Source organism: Mastomys coucha, unplaced genomic scaffold, assembly GCF_008632895.1.
Source record: "Mastomys coucha isolate ucsf_1 unplaced genomic scaffold, UCSF_Mcou_1 pScaffold5, whole genome shotgun sequence".
NCBI lineage: Eukaryota > Metazoa > Chordata > Mammalia > Rodentia > Muridae > Mastomys > Mastomys coucha.
Window position 1 is genome coordinate 57,290,941 of NW_022196911.1, and position 23,058 is coordinate 57,313,998.

Below are 23,058 nucleotides of genomic sequence, written 5' to 3' on the forward strand. Positions count from 1 at the left end.
CAGGCTGGCCTTGAACTCAGAAATCTGCCTGCCTCTGCCTCCCAAGTGCTAGGATTAAAGGCATGTGTCACCACCACCCGGCTGGTATTCTTTTTCTTATTAGATATTTTCTTTATTTACATTTTAAATTTTATCTCCTTTCTTTCCTGGTTTTCCCTCCGAAAGCCCCCTATCCCCTTCCCCCTTCCCCTGCTCACTAACCCACCCACTCCCAATTCCTGGCCCTGGCATTCCACTACACTGGGCATTGAACCTTCACAGGACCAAGGGCCTCTCCTCCCATTGATGATCGACAAGGCCATCCTCTACTACATATACAGCTGGAGCCATGAGTCTCACCATGTGTACTCTGTGGTTGGTGGTTTAGTCCCTGGGAGCTCTGGGGGTACTAGTTAGTTGATATTGTTGTTCCTTCTATGGGGCTGCAAACCTCTTAAGCTCTTTGGGTTCTTTCTCTAGCTTCTCCACTGGGGACCCTGTGCTCAGTCCAATAGTTGGCTGCGAGCCTCTACCTCTGTATTTTTCAGGCACGGGTAGAGCCTCTCAGGAGACAGCTATAACAGCCTTTTGTCAGCAAGCACTTGTTGGCATCCACAATAGTGTCTGGGTTTAGTGACTGTATATGAAATGGATCCCCAGGTGGGGCAGTCTCTGGATGGTCCTTCCTCCAGTCTCTGCTCCACTTGCCTCTGTAACTCATTCCATGGGTATTTTGTTTCCCCTTCTAAGAAGGACCAAAGTATCCACACTTTGGTCTTCCTTCTTCTTGAGATTCATGTGGTTTGTGAATTGTATCTTGGGTATTCCAAGCTTCTGGGCTAATATCCACTTATCAGTGAGTACATACCATATGTGTTTTTCTGTGATTGGGTTACCTCACTCAGGATGATATTTTCTAGTTCATTTGCCTACGAATTTCATGAATTCATTGTTTTTAATAGCTGAGTAGTACTCCATTGTGTAAATGTGCCACATTTTCTGTATCCATTCCTCTGTTGAGGGACATCTGGGTTCTTTCCAGCTTCTGGCTATTATAAATAAGGCTGCTATGAACATAGTGGGAACATGTGTCCTTATTACATGTATTCTTGATCATGGACTTGTACTGCCTTTTAAAATCAAAGATGAGGGAGGAACGTGTTTAGAACAGATCTAACAACTGGTGTTAAAACCAACAACCTTTGGTTCAGAGAAAGCAAAGTCCTGTTACTAGGAGAACTTTACTCCCTTATGATAAGGCCAAGAGCTTTGCAGAAAAGAAAGAAGGAGAGAAAGAAAGAAAGGAAGGAAGGAAGAAAGGAATGAAGGAAGGAAGGAAGGGAAAGAGAAAGAAAAGCAAGAAAGGAAAAAAAGAGAGAAAAGAAAGAACCACTGGGAAAGTGGTTTGGGCTAGGCATGATGGTTACATGCCTGTAATCCCAAGTACTTGGTTGGTTGAGGCAAGGGGATTATGTCTTCGATGCCAGCTAAATAGTGACTCTTAACCCAAAAATATGTGGAAGAGGAGCAAGAGGAGAAGAAGAATGAGAAAAGGAAAAGAGAGGAGGGGAAGGAATTTTAGTTTACTGAGCTGTAATTCCAAAGTGAACAGATCAGTGCTGTCTAGTATGTTCATGTGGCTGTGCAGGGTCACTCACTGCAGGCTGATTGATGGCTCTTATCTCCCCATGAGGAAACTTTGAACCTATTAGCAGGTGACTCCCGAAGCCATGTCCCTCCTAACCTCTGCAGCCTGCAGTCTGCTTTCAGGATCTTTAGGTTTGACGCTGCTGGCTTTTCAAGTAATCATTCATCACTGCTTTTTGTCTTTGGCTTTCTTCATGGTTTTGTTTGTTTGTTTCCCCAAGGTGAATCCGTGGGTGGTATGTGTCACTGTGTCACGTCTTCATTCTTTTTTTTTTTCCTAACTAATAGTGCATTGTACAGATATGCTGTCTTTTGCTTATCCATTCAGTTAAACATTAAAGTTATTTTTCATTGTCTTAAATAATGTCTCTTGAAGCCCACTTTTCCGTTTTAATTTTGTGAAATCCATTTAGTTGGTTTGAGGGCTTTTTGTTTGTTTTGTTTTGTTTTTCTTTTTAAAATGTTTATAATTTATTTACTTTGCTTTGGATACGTGTGCCACAGCTTACACGTAGAGGTCAGAGTCTGCATCCCCACACAGGTTCTCTGAACCAAACTCAAGTCAGGGTTGGTGGCAGGTGCCTTTATCCTGTGTTGGCTTGATGATGGCCTGGTCTGTGAAATTTTAAAAACTAATTATTGAAAAAAGAAAAAAAAAGTGTGTGATGGTGGCATATGTCTTTAATCTCAGCATCTTGGAGGCAGAGGCAGGCAAATCTCTGAGTGGGAGGCTAGCCTGGTCTACAGAGTGAGTTCCAGTACAACCAGGGCTACACAGAGAAACCCTGTCTTGAAAATCCGATGATGGTGGTGGTGGTGGTGGTGGTGATGATGATGATGATGATGATGATGATACATTTATAGTTGAGAAAGGTTATCTGGCCTCAGAGGAGAAAGCCAAGGGCTGACTCAGCTGGGATGGGAAGACAGGGAATGGAGAGACATTTCGATGACTAGGAGTTTGGCCCAGTAGCGTTTGCTGAGTACTGATTTGTTATTGGGGATTGCAGAAAGAGCTATTCACTAGGCCTGGATGACTGTGAAGGTGGTTGTGCTGTTTCCTGAGAAAGCGCATAGAATCCAAACGTGAGGAGAGCTGTCTGGGAGCAGGAGCAACGTTCAGACACTCACCAAGGCTTCATCCGCTCTTGTCCCTACAGTCACTGACCTCATGTTGATGGCTGTTCTAGGACGAAGTACCTCCTATGTCAAAGTTTGTTTCTCTTTGGCCCTCCTTCCCTTCAGAAGCAGTAAAAATGTATCTAATAATAATGTTCTGATGTGCACTCTGAGGTTTCCAAAGTTAAACTCTGGTGGAGGAAGCACTATTGGAAAGGGTAGGAGAAGACTAGCGTGAGGGCTCAGCGGTTAGGAGCGCTGGCTGCTCTTCCAGGAGACCTGGGTCCAGTTCCCAGCACCCACATGGTCCTTACAACTGTCTGTAACTTCAGCTTCAGGAGGTCTGATACCTTTTTCTAGCCTCTGTGGGTAGCAGGCATGCTCATGGTACATAGACATCGATATAAAAATGAAATAATTTTTAAAGAAGAGAAAAGGGTAGGTAGAATTTGTAACTTCCTTGTTCTCTGTTTGTTTGTTTTGTTTTTGGTATTCTTAATTACTCAATGGACAGTATAATAATAACCAAATTTAGTAGAATGGTCGACTCCTCTGGCTGGACATGGCAAGGCCCCGGGTTCATCCTTAATGCTGCCAAAGCAAAGCCTCCGAGCTGACATGTAGACACATCTAGAAGCAGCTGCTTTACAAGCCAGACTTCTTCCTCTGGGCGTCCCCTCCTCCATGCGCTCATTTCTGACAGCACTCTTGACACAAGTTCAGTGTTACTAGAATTTATTCAGAATTTATTGCAGTGACCTAGCTCTAATCCTGCCCTGCTCTGTAATTTGTGTGTGATTATTTGAATAGAATATGAAATGATTCATCAAAGGCAGAGTCTGATTTTTCAAGATGCTGTCTTTGCCATCAGAACCTACAAAACCCAGCAGTAAACTAAAATACTTAGACTCCATTTTCATCTCACACCATGCTTTTACTCTTAATGTACTGGATTTTTGCTTCCTTATGTATTGGTGATAATGCTGTATTGGCCGTTAAATTTGTTTCCTTATTTGCATTATTCTGCATTCTCTGTCCTGGGGCTAGTTTGTGCTATGATAAGGCCTTGGATTGTAGTTGATCTCCAGCTTGATGGCCATAGTGCTAGCTCATCATAATAAACTAAAGAAGCCTGTATGGATTCGTCTTACAAAAATCATTATTCCATGTAATCCAGTCACCCAGTTTTAAAACCATCACACCCAGTTATTTACCTCTCTCCTGTGGGAGAGATTCCAGATATGCATATCGCAACACAACCTTCTAACATCTCCACCCAGGACTCCCACTCTCTTTCACTCCACTATTGAGGATCAGTGACCTCTGACAGCCCCTAATTGGAGCCTCTTCCAAGATGGCCCTATCTGGGTGGTGTTTCATATGGCTAATCCATTGAGAAAATAAAGACCAGGGCCTTTACAGCTGGGTGGATAAAAAGGGAATGAATGTTAGGTGTGGCCCTCTCCCAGAGACGTCAGTGGATGCCATCATGAGGTAGTGTCACAACTCTGCTGCTTCATGGCTTTTCCACACTGAGGATCAGGAGTACTCCTAAAAATATTTCCTGTATGCACACGTCCTTCTCCAAGTATTTCCAAGGAAACTGACCTACAACAGTACTTTTTTTCCCCAAGTTCAAAAATGTCCCAAAGCTTGGGGGAAGTGGTAACACTTGCTAAGATTCCAGCCTGGTCTGCCCACAGCTCACTAGGGTCGATACCTGGATTTAGATGGTGAATCAGGGAGGACTCTTGATGTCCTGTCACCAAGAAATCTTGGTGATCTGTTTGAATCTGACTAAATGGTTTTCAAAGATGAAAGATACTTGCTGAGCTTGGAAGTGATTTCTCTTTTTCAAAGAAATCACCAAAAACCATGTTTGGATATCTGATAGTTGAGTTCCCAAATTAGAAAAACTAAACTCAAGGTTTGCATTGGTAGGCAGCAGAAAGGCCAGGATTACAAAAAGGCATTTTACAACTCTGGTGGTCATAAACACAGGGCTTTGTTCTCTGCTGCTTGGTTGCTGAATTTTCTAAAATTGTTTACTTGTGTATGTGTGCGGATATGCCACTTGTGCGAATGTACCTGTGGAGGCCAGAATAAGTTATTAGATCCCTTGGAGCTAAAGTTGCCACCCAGTGTGGGATCTGAGAACCAAAATCAGGTCCTTTGGAAGAACTGTATGTGCTCTGGGACATCTCTCCAGCCCACATTCTTCTTTTTGACTAATTTCCCTATATATGTTTGCTAATTTGTAAAATGAATGTAACTTGGAAATAATAGCATCTTCTTGTTATTTTAGTGAGTGTCCCTATGAGATGAAATGGTAAAACTACTCTTTTAAAAAACAAAGTTTTTTGGCTGGCTGTAGTGGCATAGGCCTTTAATCCCTACCCTTTGGAGGTAGAGGCAGATGGCTCTGCCTGATCTAAATAGTGAGCTCCAGGACAGCCAGGACTATGTAGATATGGAGCAAGACTCTGTCTCAATAAAACAACAAATAAATAACAACAGTAACAAAACCAACAAAGTCTGGATTATTTCCTTAAGCTTGGAGCATGTGTTTCCTATCAAGAAAGAAGTGACTGCGTTGAGACAGTATTGATCTGTAGGCTCAGCAGCTCTCATGCTCTGCACTTCTGTCCCTTCCCCACGCATACCACTCCTTAGTGCTCACAATCATGCTGTATAGGAAATACAACCAGAGCCCCTGAGGGTCAGCAGTCTCGGCTGCACTCAGACCTCATTCAGGATGCTTAGCCGCTTTCCTCCTCAGTGCCCACAGCATCTCCTGCTAGTCATGGGCATGTTTCTGGGCTCCGGGTGGCATGCTTCTGCCTGAGGAGTCCAGCCATGAGCCCATAAGACTTTAAAGTTTACCTTCCAATGCTGCCTTTTAGACATTAGCTTTCTAACATCTAAAATGTAGGGCTTCAGAGCTGGAGAGATGGCTAAGTGGTTAAGAACTCTTCCAGAATATCCTCCACCTCTACACAACCAATTCCAGCACCTACACAGTGTACCACAATCAAAAAAAAAAAAAAAAAAGTCATTTTTCTATGTATTATAAAGTAACCATTGATAAGATAGAAGACTTCTAGGCTTTTCCACCGACCAACTCTCATGGTTGAATAGACCTATATTTACTGTTAATTCACATTATTATGTCTTACTTATGCATAAGACATAAGGTTATTCTGGAAGAAGGGAATGGCTTTTATTGAGTGCTTACTATATAAGGCAAAGTTAAACTGTACCTGTCACTGATAAACTGTAAATGCATTATTTCATTAAACCTCCTCCATTGTTCAAACAAGGAAACTGAGGCAAAGGAATGAAAAAATACAAGGTTCAACTGTGTATGGTGTAGCCTGCTGTGATCCAGGACTGGGAGCTGAAACAGAACAGTGTTGAGTACTTAACCCACCTAAGTTACATAAAGACACTGTCCAAATGGCAATCATAAAATTAAAGCACACACACACACACACACACCTTGATTTGGCAGAATTGGAATTTAAATCTTGGCATTAAGCTTCAGATTCGGTGCCCTGCGCCATTTTGGTATACTTCCGCAGCTTTCAGTTTTGACAGCAGCCTGCCGTGATATATACGCACAGTGCAGGGCCACATGCTTTTGTAAACGAAGTGTGACTTTTAAATATCAGTGCAGACCCTTAGCTCAGGCTACATGATCTGTGTTGGTCCTGAGGCTGTTCCTCATTTTCCCATCCATCCATTTACCTGTCCGTCTGTCCTACTTTCCCGAGTGCAAAACACCACAGGATCATCTTGTACTGTTTTATTCATCCATTCATCAAATACACATGCCTAGCACTGTGCATGTGCAGAGGGTTCTGTGTACTGTTGTGAAAAAAGTCGACCAGATCCCTATTCCTATAGAGTTCCCAGCCAGAACTGCAACTGGGAAAAAAATTATTGATGCAAATACCCTACACTTAAAAAAAAAAATAGAAAGAAATCTATTGCATATCAAGTTTATATTGCCTGGAAAGTATTTATTAATGTCAGTTAAATTGCTATAGAAAAGGGGCAGTGTTTATTGTAGCATTTTCTTAATAATAATAAAATGGGGTTTCAAGCAGTGGATTTCCAGTATGTGGTAATTAAAATAATGTAGTGCCAACTAATAGATTGGTCAGTGGATGATTTGAGTACTAGACAATGCTTATACTATTTTAACATAATTTTAAATGTTCATATTTGCAGATTGAGACATATTACAACAGGTTATTTGTATGTGTGGTAGATGTATTTTCACGTATATATGTGGGCATGTGTAAGTATGAGGACCAGAATTTGAATCCCTGGCACTCAGGTAAATGTGGGGTTGGCATGATAACTTGCCTATAATCTCAAGAGGTAGAGAGACTGGGGCTTCCCATAGCAAACCAACTCGATAGACTAGCTTATTAGCTAGCTCTGAGTTCAAGTGAGGGATCTTACCTCCGTATCTATCATGGAGAGAGATCAAGGAAAACATTGACCACCGTACATTTATGCAAACATATGCACCCACACATGTACCCACATACATGTGAAAATACATACACCACATATACAAATAATCTCTTGTAATATGTATCAGTCTGTATGTACTCACATTTAAAATTATGTTAAAATAGTACAATAAGTGTTGTCAATATAAGACAAAGGCATATTACATACTGCAGTGTAATACTTCCAAATCAACACACACATACAACCAAAGTTTAAAAGTTTTATAATACCTCTACAAGCCTATGTATTATCAAGGACTTATACCCATGTGTAATAAGCGTGAGAAACCCTTCACAGAATGACCACACACCAACTTTAGAACAATGTCTGTCACTTGCTGAAATGGAAAGAAAAGTTGAGGCATTAACACATTTTATTGAATTAAAAGATTCAGCAAATATGGCAAAATTTAATTGTTAAACTCAAGTGCATCATTATCTTGTTTCTTTCTATGTGTGTAATTAAAGTTGAGCAAGTGAAATTAATGGAAGGATTTTCTGTTTCCAGAACATTCAGATTTTTATGTAGCATGTCTTCTGTTACATTTATTTCTGTTTTATTTTTCCAAAGAAGGTTGAGATTATCCTGTAGCTCAGGCTTCAGGAATATTGAATCTCACCAGCAGAGGGCGCTGCTGTGCAGAGAATGTGAGCTTAGCGTGGCCAGGTTTTCATGAGTCTCTGTTCTGCCTTGGGAAGGGAAAGAGTTGCCTATACTAGGAGTCCCTTTCTTTCTGCTTATAAAAAGGGGCATGGACTCCTTGGACACGTTGTGCATCTCTTAACATTTATAGCCTTGGCTGTTCCCAAACTGAACAACTACAAAAAGTAGCATATGCCAGGGCGTCCAACAAGTCTTCTACCGACCTGTGAGAGTGGTTTTTTTTTGTTTTGTTTTTGTTTTTGTTAAACTGACACAATATTCCTTTTTCTCTAGATGGAGAAAGATTATTCTTACCTGAAAGAGGTCTGTGATCATCAAGCAGAACAGCTGAGCAGAACCAGCCTAAAATTACAAGAGAAAGCTTCAGAAAGTGACGCAGAAATCAAAGACATGAAAGAAACCATATTTGAATTAGAAGACCAGGTGGAACAGCATCGTGCCGTCAAGTTACACAATAATCAACTCATCAGTGAGCTGGAAAGTAAGTGAAGTCAAGCCTGAAAAGGGTGCGACAAAGGAGTTTCTGAGGATGTTTGGTAGCCAGGGTGTCAGAGGAGCCTGTCTTGTGAGCCCTGTGTCACCTTCCTAAGAGAACAGCATTTAAGAAACACACAGTAATCTCCGAGATGACTGCAACTCTTGCAAGAGGCATTTAGGAAGTGTTAGGTGTACCTACCTACCTGTGCAGCACCCTGCAGGCTCCACCTCTAGACAACCAAGCCGACTTTGAATTCTGCTGTGACTGTGGGAGGCATTTTCCCCTATGGATGACCATCAGGGTTTTAGAGTAAATTATTTACTGCCTTTGTATCAACAGTGTGTTGTCTTGCACTGTCCGATGGATGAGAGATAGGTGATCTACTCAGAGTGAAACAAACCATTGTACCTGTGTTCAAGTCCAGAATTTTAGGACCTCTCCCCCCTCTGGTTGGCCCAGCTCTCTCCAGCCCAAAGATTTTTATTATTATACATAAGTACACTGTAGCTGTCTTCAATGTTCTCATTGATGGGAGGTTGTGGGATTTCTCACAGTTGTTAGCCACTTGGCTTCCAAAGACATCAGAATATGGCTTTAGGAGCTCACTGCTTTGAGTGGGCAAAGACATTTTTTTAAGAGATTAAACTTCCTTTGTTTTGTCTAAATCAACCTGATCAAATATCATACCTAATGAGCTTTGCTTTTGTAACAAAAGTCTTTTAAAAAAGCCAAAGATTTGTATGGCACTAGTTACTACTAAGACTAGCTTAGTTGCCTGAGAAGTTTTCTACCATGTACAGTCAGCCTTGGTACTCACAGATTCTGTATTCCTGAATTCACCAATTCACCAGCTCACTAGAATATACTTGTATCCCTAGATTGGTGCTTACAACACCTTTCTGATTTGGGGAAGTATGGAAAGAGGTGAAAAGTCAGAGAAAACGTCAGAAAAACTTCTGTTCTCAGGAGAAATTAAGCTAAGACACCTCTACTTTCTGGTCTGAATTGTGATGCTATGTACAAGTAGCTCTTTTTTTCTTTAAAAATACTTGTTTTTTACATTTTATTTATTTTGGGTGTGGAGGTTAGAGAACAACTTGTGGGAGTTGGTTCTTTCCTTCTACCACATGGTTCCCTGAGATCAAACGCAGTCGTCAGGTTTGGTAGTATGTGTTTTTACCCACTGAGCTATCTCACCAACCCACGAGTGTTTTTAACATATGATCCTATTTAAAAACAAAAGAAAACACTATTGTACTTTTTTTCATGATTTTTTTTTGAAATGTTCCCAGATGTAATGCTAAAGTGCTGTCTACTGTCCCTAAGTGCAGAAGGCTGTGATGTATCTACAGAAATAGGTGTGTTAGATAATATTGGTCAGGCCTGAGCTTTTATGATGGTGACTATGAGCTCAGTGTCAGACAGCAGTCCAGTATATCCACACAGAGGAGACCGTCGTTCTCCGATGCTAACATTAGGCTTCTTTGAAAAGTGCTGGGGAGATATCTGTTATGCACAGTGATACATCTTCACTGATGTTGAAGCAATGGAAAGGATGGGAAAGCAAGGAACTTTGAAGGTTCATGGAATGAAGATCAGTAGTTGACAGTGTCATGGATAGTAGTGTCACAATGCCAGACAAAAAGAATTCATTGTAACATAGCCCAGGGCTAGAAGAGCAGTAAATCCTGTCATACACCAATTAGGCATAAGGGAAAGGATGCTTACAGGCAAGAAAGGTTGCATAGGTCAGAAAGCTACAGAAAAGTGTTTAAAATACCAATTCGGGATTGCAGAAAGTAGAGGGAAAAAAAGCATCCCGATGCTCATGGAACTGGCCTGTCTTACAAGGACTCTGGTGTGCAGATACCATGGTAGACGGTGAAAACTGTGACCTATAGAATCCAGCACTGCGTTTCTATGGGAAGCGACAGCTCGGTATTCCCTTGTTGACTGAGCACAGTGGTTTCTGTGAGGGGAGCTGATTGTGTGCTGTGTGCCTGGATTAATTGACTAATACCAGAGGGGCAGTGCTCATTGCCTTTGTCATGGACTGTAGAGCAGTGACACTCAGTGTCACCCAGGTTTAATAGCAATTCTTGAGAATGCAATTAAATATCTGGCCATGGCCTGTTCCCAAACATAACACCCTCTTTGTAAAGAACAAGGTCAAAGGGGACAAGCCCTGTTTTGTTTTGCTTTGTGATTTAGCACAGTGGAGAATGAGGTTGTATTGTCCCTAAATCCTTAAAAGTCAGCCCAGACACACCAAGAAAACAAGTATATAATTAATGTCCAGAGCAAATTTCAGGCCTGAATCTAGTGATTATATCATAATATATCTGAGACTGAAAATAACACAGACTGTCTTCTGAGAAGCTTTTAAACTCCTGTCAGGGATATTAAGGTATTATTAAAGTATATTTGTGTCAGGAAGACAGCGACACTCAAAACCTGCCTTAGATTAATCCCTTCCTGCCATGAGATTCTTGAAAGACAAACAAAACAAGAAGAAATAAAGGAGGGGGCTTCTTACTCTGTGACATTGACCCTAAACACAAACCCTCAGGCCCCACAAGCTGATTCAGAACAACCTCTGGGGCAGGATGTAACTGAGTGCATTCTAACCTTCTCTGGAGATTTGATTCATATCCTCCCCTCTCTCCCCCTTCCCTTCCCTCCTCTCCTCTCCTCTTCTCTCCTCTCCTCTCCTCTTCTCTCCTCTCCTCTCCTCTTCTCTCCTCTTCTCTCTTCTCCTTTCCTCTCTTCTCTCCTCCCCCCATCCTTTCTTTTTTCTTTCTTTCTTTTTTTTTTTTTTTGACAAAGTCACTTTGTGACTCAGGTACTAGGATGCACCACTATGCCTGGTTTGATTCATATCCTTAATAGACAACTACTAGGAATTTTTGCTTGGTGATTGACATATTAATACTTAAATTTAAATGGCTCTGGCTGCATTGTAGAGAGAACTGGAGGCAGGGAGAACAAGGGACAGACTTTGTATTAGGAAGAGGTGGGTGTGCCACTGTGGAGCTGTTCTGATGTCTGTGGGCCTAGATCCTGGCTGTTGTCAGAAATTCTGGGCCCATGGGTCTAGAGCTTATGCTTGCATGTCTGCCATACATAGTTTTCAGAGTTAATTGTGGCTAAGAATGGTGACTCTAGAGACTACTTTCAAAGTCACAGGAGTATAATCAGAAGAATCTTCTTTCACACCAAAGCCATCCGAATCTCAGTAAGAAAGACTCTTCAGGAAGGTTGTGACTGGCAGGGAGGTCCAAGGCAAGCCTCTTCCCATAGTGCTGCAGGAGAGCATGTACAACTTCCCTTCTGGGGTTCTAACCTAAGAACGAACCACTGGCATGCCATCCAGTTTCCTGCCTTGGAGGACTGCTTCTAGTTCTGTCTTTAGAGCCCTTACAACATAACTTACTGTAGTGGGATGGGTTTTAAGCCTGCTGCCTCCAGAGCTGCCCCCTTTGCTTTGTAGCTTACCTTGAGCCAGAGCCTTGCAACTTTGTAACTCTGTCTTACTCATTTCCTTTTAGGCAGTGTGATCAAGCTGGAGGAGCAGAAGTCAGACCTAGAGAGGCAATTAAAGACCCTAACAAAGCAGATAAAGGTAAGCCGCAGACCAGGAGTCTCCTCTACCATCTTGCTGGACAGTATTTCTGTCTTAGGTTGGAAACATTGGGGAGATACTTTGTTACACTCTCCAGCCAGCTTTTCCTAGAACATCTATCTCCAAGCCATAACCTGAGCCATACTTTTTTTTTCCTGGCAGGAAATGAAACTAAAGCAATCATTCAGTTTTTAGTTACAAAGAATTCTGTGCCATCAAGGAGTTACCTCTTGTGCCTCTTTCAAGTAGTGAGGCACCATTAAAGCCAAGTCTTTCTGCTTGACTGATTTTCAGGAACTAAACTTCAGGAACCCCTGCATAGAGACCCCACCCCACTTCCCTAGTGTCTGAGCTAACATGGATTCTGTCATTTTTAGGAGGAAACAGAGGAATGGAGGCGATTCCAGGCAGACCTGCAGACTGCAGTGGTAGTGGCCAACGACATCAAGTGCGAGGCTCAGCAGGAACTACGCACTGTGAAGAGGAGGTTGCTGGAGGAGGAAGAGAAAAATGCCAGGCTGCAGAAGGAACTGGGGGACATGCAGGGGCACAGCAGGTGGGTCACAGGAAGAGCCACACTTCCGTGGATCAGATGGGCACATAGTCAGTGCTTTGCTTCTCTCTTGATCAGTGTGCGTATAGGATTTTAGGAAAAACTCTTCACTTATATGTGAAGGAAAGAAATCTAGCCAACTGTTCTCATAGGTTTAAAGAAGGGGCACTTGTTAGATTTTAGTATTTGTCTGCATAGGGAGAACACACTCTTAAATGATAACTTACCTAGGTCACGTGCATCAGGAAAAGCTAAAATGACTTTATGGAGGAAAACTCCTATCAGATAAAGGAGCCATTCCTACCAGTCCAGGGATGTAATTCTTGATTGCCAATCGCACGGGCTTTTTCAGAAAGATAGAGGCGTTCCAGAGGGAGAAGACGCTCAGGGATAGAAGCAAGTGGGAGACCAGCAAGGTCTAAATAGGGAGCCCAAGCTACCTTATGTTCCTGCCTCAAACAAAACAAAGAAACAACAGAAGTCATGTTTCCACTGGATCCAGGGGTGCCTGGTACCTGTAATTCCAGCTCTTGGAAGGCAGGCAGGAAAATTAGGTGTTCAAGTTATCCTCAGATACATAGTTAATTCACCAGGCTTCATCCCCAGCCCCCATATCAGGTGCCTCACAATACATTTGCCCAGTCATGTTTAAGAGGAAGGTGTTCCTAAAGCAAACTTGAAGTTTTGATTGGTATATAAAATTCAAGTAGGGAGATGGCTTGAATTAGCAGTTAAGAGTCTTGGCTGCTCTTCAGAGGACCCAGGTTTGATTGCTAGCCAACTACGTGGTAGATCACAACCATCTGTAACTCCAGTCCCAGGGGAGATCTGATACCCTCTTTTGGCCTCAGAGGGTACCAGGCATGCACATGCACTGGCATGCATGCAGACTAAATACTCATACCCATAAAAATCAATAAAATCTAAAATTGAAGTGAGATTTACGGATTTACAGATTATCCACAGCATTTTTGGCATTCGGTAATGTGGTATCTTCCCCTAATGTGAACTTTGAGAATTTTGGGTGTTCAGAAATTATTTTGAAAATCTAAATGTTTTCAAATATAAAATACTGTCTTTTAAAGTCAAATTTAATTTGGTTCTAAATATTAGTCTATGGAAGTTGCCTTAATCTTTGTGCTTTCCAGGATTAGAAGGGCTGCCTGTTGACTTGTTTCTGAGCTTTAGGGTCTGATCAATTATCATGAGTTTTATAACATTGGGAAAGTTAGATTCATCTCACAATTCTGTTCTTAGAAGTCTTTTAGATTCTCTACAAAATCTATTACACTTATGCTTGTTCCTTGGTTTGGCTGGAGAAGGATTCATGTAGTCAGCTCCACAGTTCTCTCTTGGAAAGTCGTGACCCTTATTTCATAGCCCAGCTTTATTTTCTGGACACCAAAGGACACGATGGTTCTGGGGTTTTTGACTTGTTATGTTTTAGTCAGAAGGAGAGCAGGAAATGAAGATGTCTGATGTGATCCCAGGGCTCTCTATTTGCCTTTGTGCCTGCTTTCATCGTCTGTCTGTCTGTCTTGCTTCCACATTGTATGTGTTTGGAAGAGGAACCAAGCCGTAACTTGCATTGCTTGCTATTTGCATTATTTTAAAAATTATTGTTTTATAAAAGACAGGCTCTACATTTCTGTGGTGGCTATGCAGATTATTGTACAAGATGTTGCATTTCCTGCGTAGGTTCTCAGATCCCTTCTGAAACACTGAGGTAATGGGAAACCTTCACCTGTGTCCTGAAAGTGTAGGGCTCTGTGTACTACATTCTGTCTCCTTCAGCTTTCTTTTAAAAACATGTACCAATTTTTATTTTCCTGAACATTTTAAACCAGCCACTCAAATCTAGCAACTTATCATAGAACCTTTCAAGACTTTAGAACTGACAACAGAGAGGACATGCTACTGAAAACCATTCCGCTTCACAGTGTTTGTCTGCTATTTGGCAAGACATGGGACAACTGCTGCTGATAGGTTCTCATTGGACTTTATGCTTCTCACGAGTGGCCTCCTTCAAGAATTGACTTTTTGAAAATTACTGGCTGGTAACTCAGCTCCTCCCAGAACCTACCATAGGAGCGAAAATGGAAACCAGCTCAAAGCCTTAAAGCTCCTGCGATAACTTAGTGATTCCATTTCGGTGGAACAAGTTCTTGCCTGACATTCCAAGTTGACTTTGACAGTCATCTCATAAGAACCCTAGGGTTTATTAATGAAGGAGATACAACCAGAAAACTTGCGGAGATTCTCTGATGAGGTCCTGCAAGCACAGCTGAGAGAAGACAAGAACATCGAAAAAGCAGCATGATATAACATGGAGCTTGCAGTTCATACTCTCATTCTGCGTAAGTGGGCATTTAAAGGAATCACATAGAATCAGGCCGATAGGTGAACGAACGAGGAGTCTGGGCAGGAGTACAGAACAAAGTAGGGTACAGTTTAACCCACTAGTCATCTTTAGTCCCAGGACATTTTCAAATGTGTGGTTTTTTTCTTCTTTTTTAATTTCTGTGCTTTGGATGGCTTGAAGGTTTGAGAGTGTTTTGTTTTGAACTCAAGTAATTCTCCTACCTCATCTTCCCAAGGTTTTAGAACTATAGGCACATGCCATCACTCCCTATTATGTTTTTATTTTAGAGTCAGAATAATTGATCTTATTCAGGGAATTGCCAGGTATGCTAGGGGATAGCTGAAATCCTGTCACTTGGGAGGTAGAGACAGGGGGTGGGTTCAAGACCATCCTTGGCTTCAGAGTGAATTTGAGGCCCTGAAGTTTACAAGACCCTTTCTTAAAAACAAAACAAACAACAAACAAAAGACAAAAACCTGGGTGGTGGTGGCTCATGCTTTTAATCCCAGCACTCAGGAGGCAGAGGCACATGGATCTCTGTGAGTTCAAAGTCAGCCTGGTCTACAGAGCACATTCTAAGGACAGCCAGGACTACACAGAGAAAAACCCTGCTTTGGGGGAAACATAAAAAGTGGGGCCTAGAAAAATGGCTTGGTAGGTAAGTATGCTTGCTTTGAAAGGGTGAAGACCTGAATTTGAATTCCCAGAAACCACTTAAAAAAGCTGATCATAGGCACAAATACCTGTAACCCTAGTGTTGGGAGGCACTATCTGTAGTCAGGCAGATGTCAGAAGTTCAGCGGATGGCCACTGAAACAGCAATCTTCAGGTTCATTTAAAGATCCTGTCTTATAGAGTAAGGCACAGAACTGTAGAGAAAAACACTTGACATCTTTGATCTCTGTACATCCAAGCACAGGTGAGCACACCTACACACAGGTGTATATACATACACCACATACAGCTCCTCCTCAAATGTGTGTGTGAATACACATACACACATACACATATACATACATGTATAAATGTAAACATTATATACAATACCTAAACATACATATATATGCATAAATGCCCCCATATATCTTAATACTGATGGATTGATGTTAATTTATTCTTTTTTATGATGTCAAAGGGTTTAATGCATAAGTTAAAGCAGTTGTGACTATCCATGCATGCATTATTCTAACAGCAACAGTCAATCATAAATACAAAAGTTACATGAAGTATAAAGAGGAATATGCAAAAGTCATGAAGAGTAAACTCTCCATCTCTCTAAACTCAGTCTTGCTGGCACTGCCCCCTTCCCCATGTAGCTCTAACTCACTGTTGAGATTAGGAACTATGACTAGGTACTTTCAGGTTCTCCCATTCTGAGGCTGGCTGCTCAGCTGACAGTTCTCTGCTGAGTCAGAAACCCGAGAACTAGCCCTGCCTTCTCTCCCAAGCAGTCCTTAGAACTTTAAGGATTACCATCTCCAAATGTTAGCTCTGACTTCCAGGCCTGATATTTTTCTCCCAGAATTTAAACAAGCTGATGTGTTTTTATTAATAAACATGAAAATGTTCTGTTTTACTGGACATAAAAAATTAATGAATAAAAGTATAAGATATAGCTTTCTGAGTTAGGGCTCTTTCTCTGGATAATTAATAGTTAGACATTAAAATAAAAACTCATTTAAATTAGAACATCACATCTGGGATAGGATGTACCTCAGTGGTTCATTGCTTGTTTAGCATGTACCAAGTTCGGGGTTTAATCCCAAATAAATAGATAAATAAGTAAATAAACAAATCTCTTTTGTAGAGTTCAGCAGATATAGGGAAATAGGAACATAGGCTTTTTGGCATCTATATTCTGTGGGGCCACATACAGCACTTCTAAAAAAAGGTATTGATAATGAGCAGTACACATACAGGAGTTATGAATAATAGCAGGAATTATTTTTAGAGTGACATGCTTCATTCTTTCAGCATTTATCATAATAGTATCAGTAGGCACCCATGGAAGACTTCTTTACAAGAAATAACCTATTAGAAACACTAAATATTTGCTGCCAATTAACAGCATTCACTTCCACAATAAAATCTTTCTGCTTCATATGTGTTGATCCTTACATCTCCCCCTGGATCACACATGGTCTTCAGTGCGTATGCTGACTCCATTAAGTGAAGCATGGTAGCCTGTCCCATATAGACCCTGCTGGAGCTGGCTTTTAACTAAGTGTGAACATCTGCGCTGTGTGCTAATGTCCGTTGTGTATGCCTGTGCCACCCTGTCCATTAAGCTCTAACATTTGAGAGCAACACAGCATGCGTTCTTTCTATAGCTGCTGCTAGAGAAGATGTGCGTATGATGGAGGAGTAATGTTCTTGGATAACAAAGATGACACTTGAAACTCAGCTGTGATACTGAATCTCTGGTCTTGGTGGAAAGACCAGTTCCCATAGAAATTCCTAAGCAGTTTCTTAGTTACTTTAGCATTACTGGGCCCACAGGCATTTCATTTGGCCCTTAAAGTAGAAATTGGGCATCTCCTCTGGTCTTCTCATCAAGCATAATTCAGTCACTTGCATATGTTTTCATAGTTAAATACAGTTATGATGTTAGATATATATCTATGATGTTTCAGTCTGTATGTGTGATTGTGAGGATCAAGCCCAGGACCTTGTACATGCTACACAAGTGCTCTGTCACTGAGCTAACACCCTTGCCTAGTCTTATAATCTAAAGGGCTACAAATGCCTTTCTCCCTGTTTGAGAAAATATAGATATGTTCTTCCTTGAGTCTTTAGACTTCTTAGGCTAGAATAGTAAAAAGAAATCTTTTTGTTTTGTTCTTGGCATTGATGGCAGAGGGAAGCATGAAACTCTGCAAATGTCAGGGGATGATGTGCATCCCTACTTCTCCAGGACAGTTCTTGGAGAAGTTCTGGTGGAAGGAGAAGAATTATAGCATTTTAGACTTTTTGCCATTTGCTCAGTCCAAAAAGCACTGGCTTCCAAAAATTGTTTTGTAGCAATCGAAATGAAAATTTGGCCATATTATGGGTATTAGCTCCTCTCTGTGAGACAGATAAGCTGGTAGTGCTTATGTTTGTAAACAAAGTTCCCATTGGCTTATATAACTCCTTTACCAGCCTTCCCTCCCATTTCTATCTTCACAGCTCCATGGTCTCTGTCAGCTAGCAGAGCATTTGGTGGAAGGAAGAAAGCCCAGCCCTTGCCATGATTGGAAACTACTGCCATTTCTATATGAAAGGGGGAGTCTGTAGAGGAGATTACCAGTGTGTAAAGAGCTCACTTGTCTCCTATGCCACTCACTATTCCACACACAGTCATTACAACCAAAGTTTCTCTAGTTTCCTCCTTCAACTCACTGCATGATCACACAGTCAAAAATATTTCCCTCTTTTTTCTCATAAAATTCATTTCTCTCTCTCTCTCTCTCTCTCTCTCTCTCTCTCTCTCTCTCTCTCTCTCTTTCTGGAGAATAAAATGAAATTCTGGAAAACAAAATACAAGTCTTGTGAAAAAAAATTTCATATATAACTAGAATACATCAAGAGAATAGTGGCATAGCAAGCCCGGGGTATTGGTGAAGCAACCCATGTGGGCTCTGCTTTCTGGTGTTTACTTTTATGCTGCCCACTTGAATATAGGATTCAACAATCTTGGAATTCAAGCTACTTACAGCAAAATAAGAAGCCATCTGCATGGTGCCTTAGACCAGAGAAGTTAAAGATCGGCTCCTAACATTGAGGCTTCTTTGAGCCTTTCTAAAGCTGCGGTCTCATTTCATTACCTCACTTGAACCCACCCCTAAGCTTTGGTTGGTTTCTAGAGTCTCTGATGGGCTAACTATAAACACATTTGGTTGATGATAAAGGATGTAGTTAGGTGACAACGTCAGTAGAAACCTAACAAACTAATGAAGAACAACTCACAACAAAAGCCTCACAAATGAAACTCACCCTGGAAACTTAAAAGACTCTCAGTGCAGAAGCATACAGCTCACCGTGGTCTGGAATGCAGGAAGTGATTTGACTTTTGGAAATGTGTGTGTGTGTGTGTGTGTGTGTGAAGACCTGTATCTGACTCAGCAAATCCATCAGGCAAGCGCCTACCACACGTCTCCTGTGAGAGGCAGCGCCAGAGAAGATCTACCTACTGTACTTCCCATGAGAGGACAACTCCAATGAAAACCTACTGCACGCCTCGTGTGAGGGGCAGGCAGCTCAGTGAAAATCTACCGGGCTCCTCTTGTGAGGGGCAGCAGCTCCTGTGTATCCATGTTGGGTTTCTAGCTACATCGTTCTAGAAGATATGAGTTAGTCTCTAATAAAAGGAAAATTAAGATTGGGAATTATTCTTAAACTCAGGAAGACATTTTGAGGTATTGACGTTGAGAACACAGATTTCATTAGAAAAATTTAGCTTGGAATGAGAAAGAAAAGACATTGATAACTTCTGTAAAAATCATGTAGAAACTAGCTGGGCTTGTCCAAATAGGACTAGAATTTGTGTTCTAAAAGATCTTTTCTTCAGATTGAGAATTCTAAGATGACTTAAAATTTTTGTGCCAAATTTTTTCATATATAAATAAAGAGAAAGATGCAAGCTCAATTTCGAGTGCACAGCGGTATTTGCAGTTATGTATTGATCTGTCTCTCCTCTGGGCACTATTGAATGTTTTCATATGTGTTTATGACATGCTAAATAAATGTTATTTAGAAGAGTCTGTGGTTTGCATTTTAATCACTGCTAGCCTTTTTGGAGGGCTCTTATGAATTTTGTTTGAAAATTTTGCTTGAATATAATTTCAGAACTTTTGTTTTACCATGCTGAGAATGGAGCTTCGAGACTACGTGTATAGCATGCACTTCACTACTTCAAGCCCTTAATACCTTCATGTAATAGACTCTGATTGTATTTTCCTTTGTTTCTGGGGGTTTTATTTGTGTTTAAGATTTTTTTCTACTCCAGTATTTGTAAATACTCTATTAAGTTTTCTTTACTTCACACACATGTAGATGTTCACACCCAGTCATTTGATCCCCCTGTGTTTACTGAATCTGATGTAACATACAGCCCTTTTTCTTCCATATGCATAGCCAGCCAAGCCAGAATAATTTATTACTAGAATAATTTTTTCCAACTGAATGGGAGTGTCACTTTCCATTGTTTATTTCATCTGTGCTTCCTGTGCTCAGGGAGGCCTTTCTAAATATGCCCTCCTTTCAAATTGTTGAGTTAGTTCTGCTTCAGAATATATTAATGGGATTATTGTACCGTGTGTGTGTATATATTTAAGTTCAGTCTTTCATTTAAAATTATCAGCTTGCTAGCCATGGTGCTATATGCTTGTCAATTCAACCCTTGAGAGCTAGAGGCACGAAGATCTAGAATTCGTACTTATCCTTGCTTACCCAGTAAGTTTGAGGCCAGCCAGGACTACTTTCTCCCTCCGCCCCCCAAAAAAGTCAGTAAGTAAAATTGTCCTATTCATCTTTTTTTTCTGTTTTATGAAATTTTAAGGTAGATATTATCAAGTGTCTCTTTCCTTCCATAAACTTATGAAGGACTATTCTCTCCTAAATGTGATTCTTATTTTATGAAGTATTTTGATAGATGAGGACCTTTACGTTTTTTCATTTTTTGTGTTTTTATATGAAAGGATGTTTCTGTTCATCCTAAACTCTTGTTTAAATAGCTACGAGTATGCCAGGGCCTGACCTTGGCCCCGAGTATCTGTAGATTATGCCTGGATATACCACTTTGCATACTGATTCTTTAAATCATCGACTGTATCATAAACTAGAAGGAAAGCTCTCAAAGTATATTGAAGTTCAAATAGCATGCAGTGGGAGAAGGTACCTAGGAAGACAAATCCTTGCTGAGTGTTGGTGGTGCACACCTTTATTCCTAGTACTCAGGAAGCAGAGGCAGGTGGATCACTATGATTTGGAAGCCAGTCTGGTTTACATAGTGCGGACATAGTTCCAGGGCAGCTAGGGCTACACAGTGAGACTCTGCCTTGGGGGAAAATTTCCTTGGCATGTAGTTTCTTCTCTGGAGAAACCTGGATATGGAAGCCACATTTGTGGGTCTGCTTTTGCTTAGTCATTGTCCCTGTTAGGTGTAGGCTGTGACATTTCCTGACCTGGACCCAGGATCATCCTTCTATGGGCTCTTTAGATAGTGCTCATATCCCTGATATTCTGTAATGATGCTCTCTTTATAAGGGAACTGGGGGAAAGCCCTTAGTATTCCTCCTCCATATATAGATACACATTGTGTGTAGCTGAGAGTCTTAAACTTTTGTCTGCTTTTTGAGACTTGGTCTCACTATGTAGCCCTGACTGGTCTAGAACTCACTATGTAGACCAGGCTGTCCTCAAACTCATAGAGATCTGTCTGCCTGACTCTGACTCCTGAGTACTAGGATTAAAGTTTAAGCTATGGAAATAGTACCCTTCTTTAGTTTCTATTGCTGATGGAAAATGCTTAACTTAATTTGGTTCTTCTTGATGGGATTTAGAAAGTAAGATGTGTTTAAGTTAACATTTTACCTGACTTTGTTTTCTCTTGTTCAGTATGCTAATACCAAAATTAGAAAGTGACTTTCAGCAGATAATATTTGATGCTTGAGATAAAATATTTCATTTTTTCTTTTTTTATTGGATATTTTATTTATTTACATCTCAAGTGTTCTCCCCTTTCCCATTTTCCCCTCTGTAAACCCTCTACCTCATTCCCCCCTCCCTGCTTCTATGAGGGTGCTCCCCCACCCACCCACCCACGCACTCCCACCTCACTGCCCTAGCATTCCCTTATACTGGGGCATCGAACCTTCACAGGACCAAGGGCCTCCCCTGCTATCAATGCTAGATAAGGCCATCCTCTGCTACATATGCAGCTGGAGCCATGGGTCCTGCCACGTGTATTCTTGGGCTGGTAGTTTAGTCCCTGGGAGCTCTGGGGGGTGGGGGGTTAGGATCTGGTTGGTTGATATTGTTCTCCCTATGGGGTAGCAAACACCTTCAGCTCCTTCAGTCCTTCCCCTAACTCCTCCATTGGGGTCCTTATGTTCAATCTGATGGTTGGCTGCGAGCATCCTCATCTGTATTGGTCAGGCTCTGGCAGAGCCTCTCAGGAGATGGCTATATCAGGCTCCTATCAGCAAGCACTTCTTGGCATCAACAATAGTGTCTGGGTTTGGTGGCTGCATATGAGATGGATCTCCAGGTGGGGAAGTCTCTGGACAGCCTTTCTTTCAGTCTCTGCTCCACTCTTTGTCCCTGTATTTCCTTTAGACAGGAACAATTCTGGGTTAAAATTTTGGAGATGGATGGGTGGCCCATATTCTTTTTTTCTTAGAACAAGAGTAACAGACTTCTTTTAGATTTGTTTAAAACACTAATAATTTTATTATTTTGCCATCCCAGGTAAGCGTAAAGAATGTGCAAAGGCATTGAGTCAGTACATAAAAGAACAAAATGTCAGTGAGCTGAGCTGAAGTCTGAAAGCTACACGGGTAGAGGGGAGTCACAGAAGCCTGCAGTGGCATTGTGAGAAGCCTGGAGCCGGACTCTATTCCATTATGGTTGATGGGACTACTCCTCTTTACAAATAATCTGCCAACTCTGAAAGCATATCAGCGATGTGATGTGACCATTGCCACGTAGAGTTAACATGTAAATACCTTAACAGTCATAATACACAAGAGCTCACTTGTACTTGGACCAAAATAGGCAGTACCACCAAGCGGTGCAGAAAATCAGCACCACTTGAAAGCTCTGTTCCACAGCCACCAAGGTAAGTGGCTGGTTAGAGAAGCTAGGGGGAGATTTCAAGGGAAAGTCATTGCAGATGTAAGTGTACGCATGTTAAATTAAGACGTAAGACACAGAAGGTGAACCTGCAGCCAACCAGTGGGCCTGATGCAACTACAGAGGATGATGGGAAATGCTGCCCTTTGGCTGACATACACAGTACCCTTCGCATTCATGCACTGGGGCATCTGGCCTTGGCTTTCTATTCTCAGATGATGGGCTCCCAACTTCTTCATGAGGAGTAGTGAACTAAGGGAGTACTGAAATGAGTATCA

At 41.4% G+C, this 23,058-nt stretch overlaps 1 protein-coding gene across 7 annotated transcripts in view; it reads left to right on the forward strand.

The window, feature by feature from the left end:
• Specc1 (sperm antigen with calponin homology and coiled-coil domains 1) overlaps positions 1–23,058 on the forward strand; it is a 293,053-nt gene that overhangs the window by 193,058 nt on the left and 76,937 nt on the right. For 6 of the 7 annotated variants that reach the window (XM_031353951.1, XM_031353952.1, XM_031353953.1 and 3 more), the window contains 3 exons: positions 8,206–8,413; positions 11,959–12,032; positions 12,410–12,588. In XM_031353951.1, coding sequence (XP_031209811.1) covers positions 8,206–8,413; positions 11,959–12,032; positions 12,410–12,588 — 461 coding nt within the window. Of the gene's footprint in view, positions 1–8,205; positions 8,414–11,958; positions 12,033–12,409; positions 12,589–18,115; positions 19,688–23,058 lie in introns of those variants that run through there. The other variant, XM_031353958.1, reaches the window with a different exon arrangement.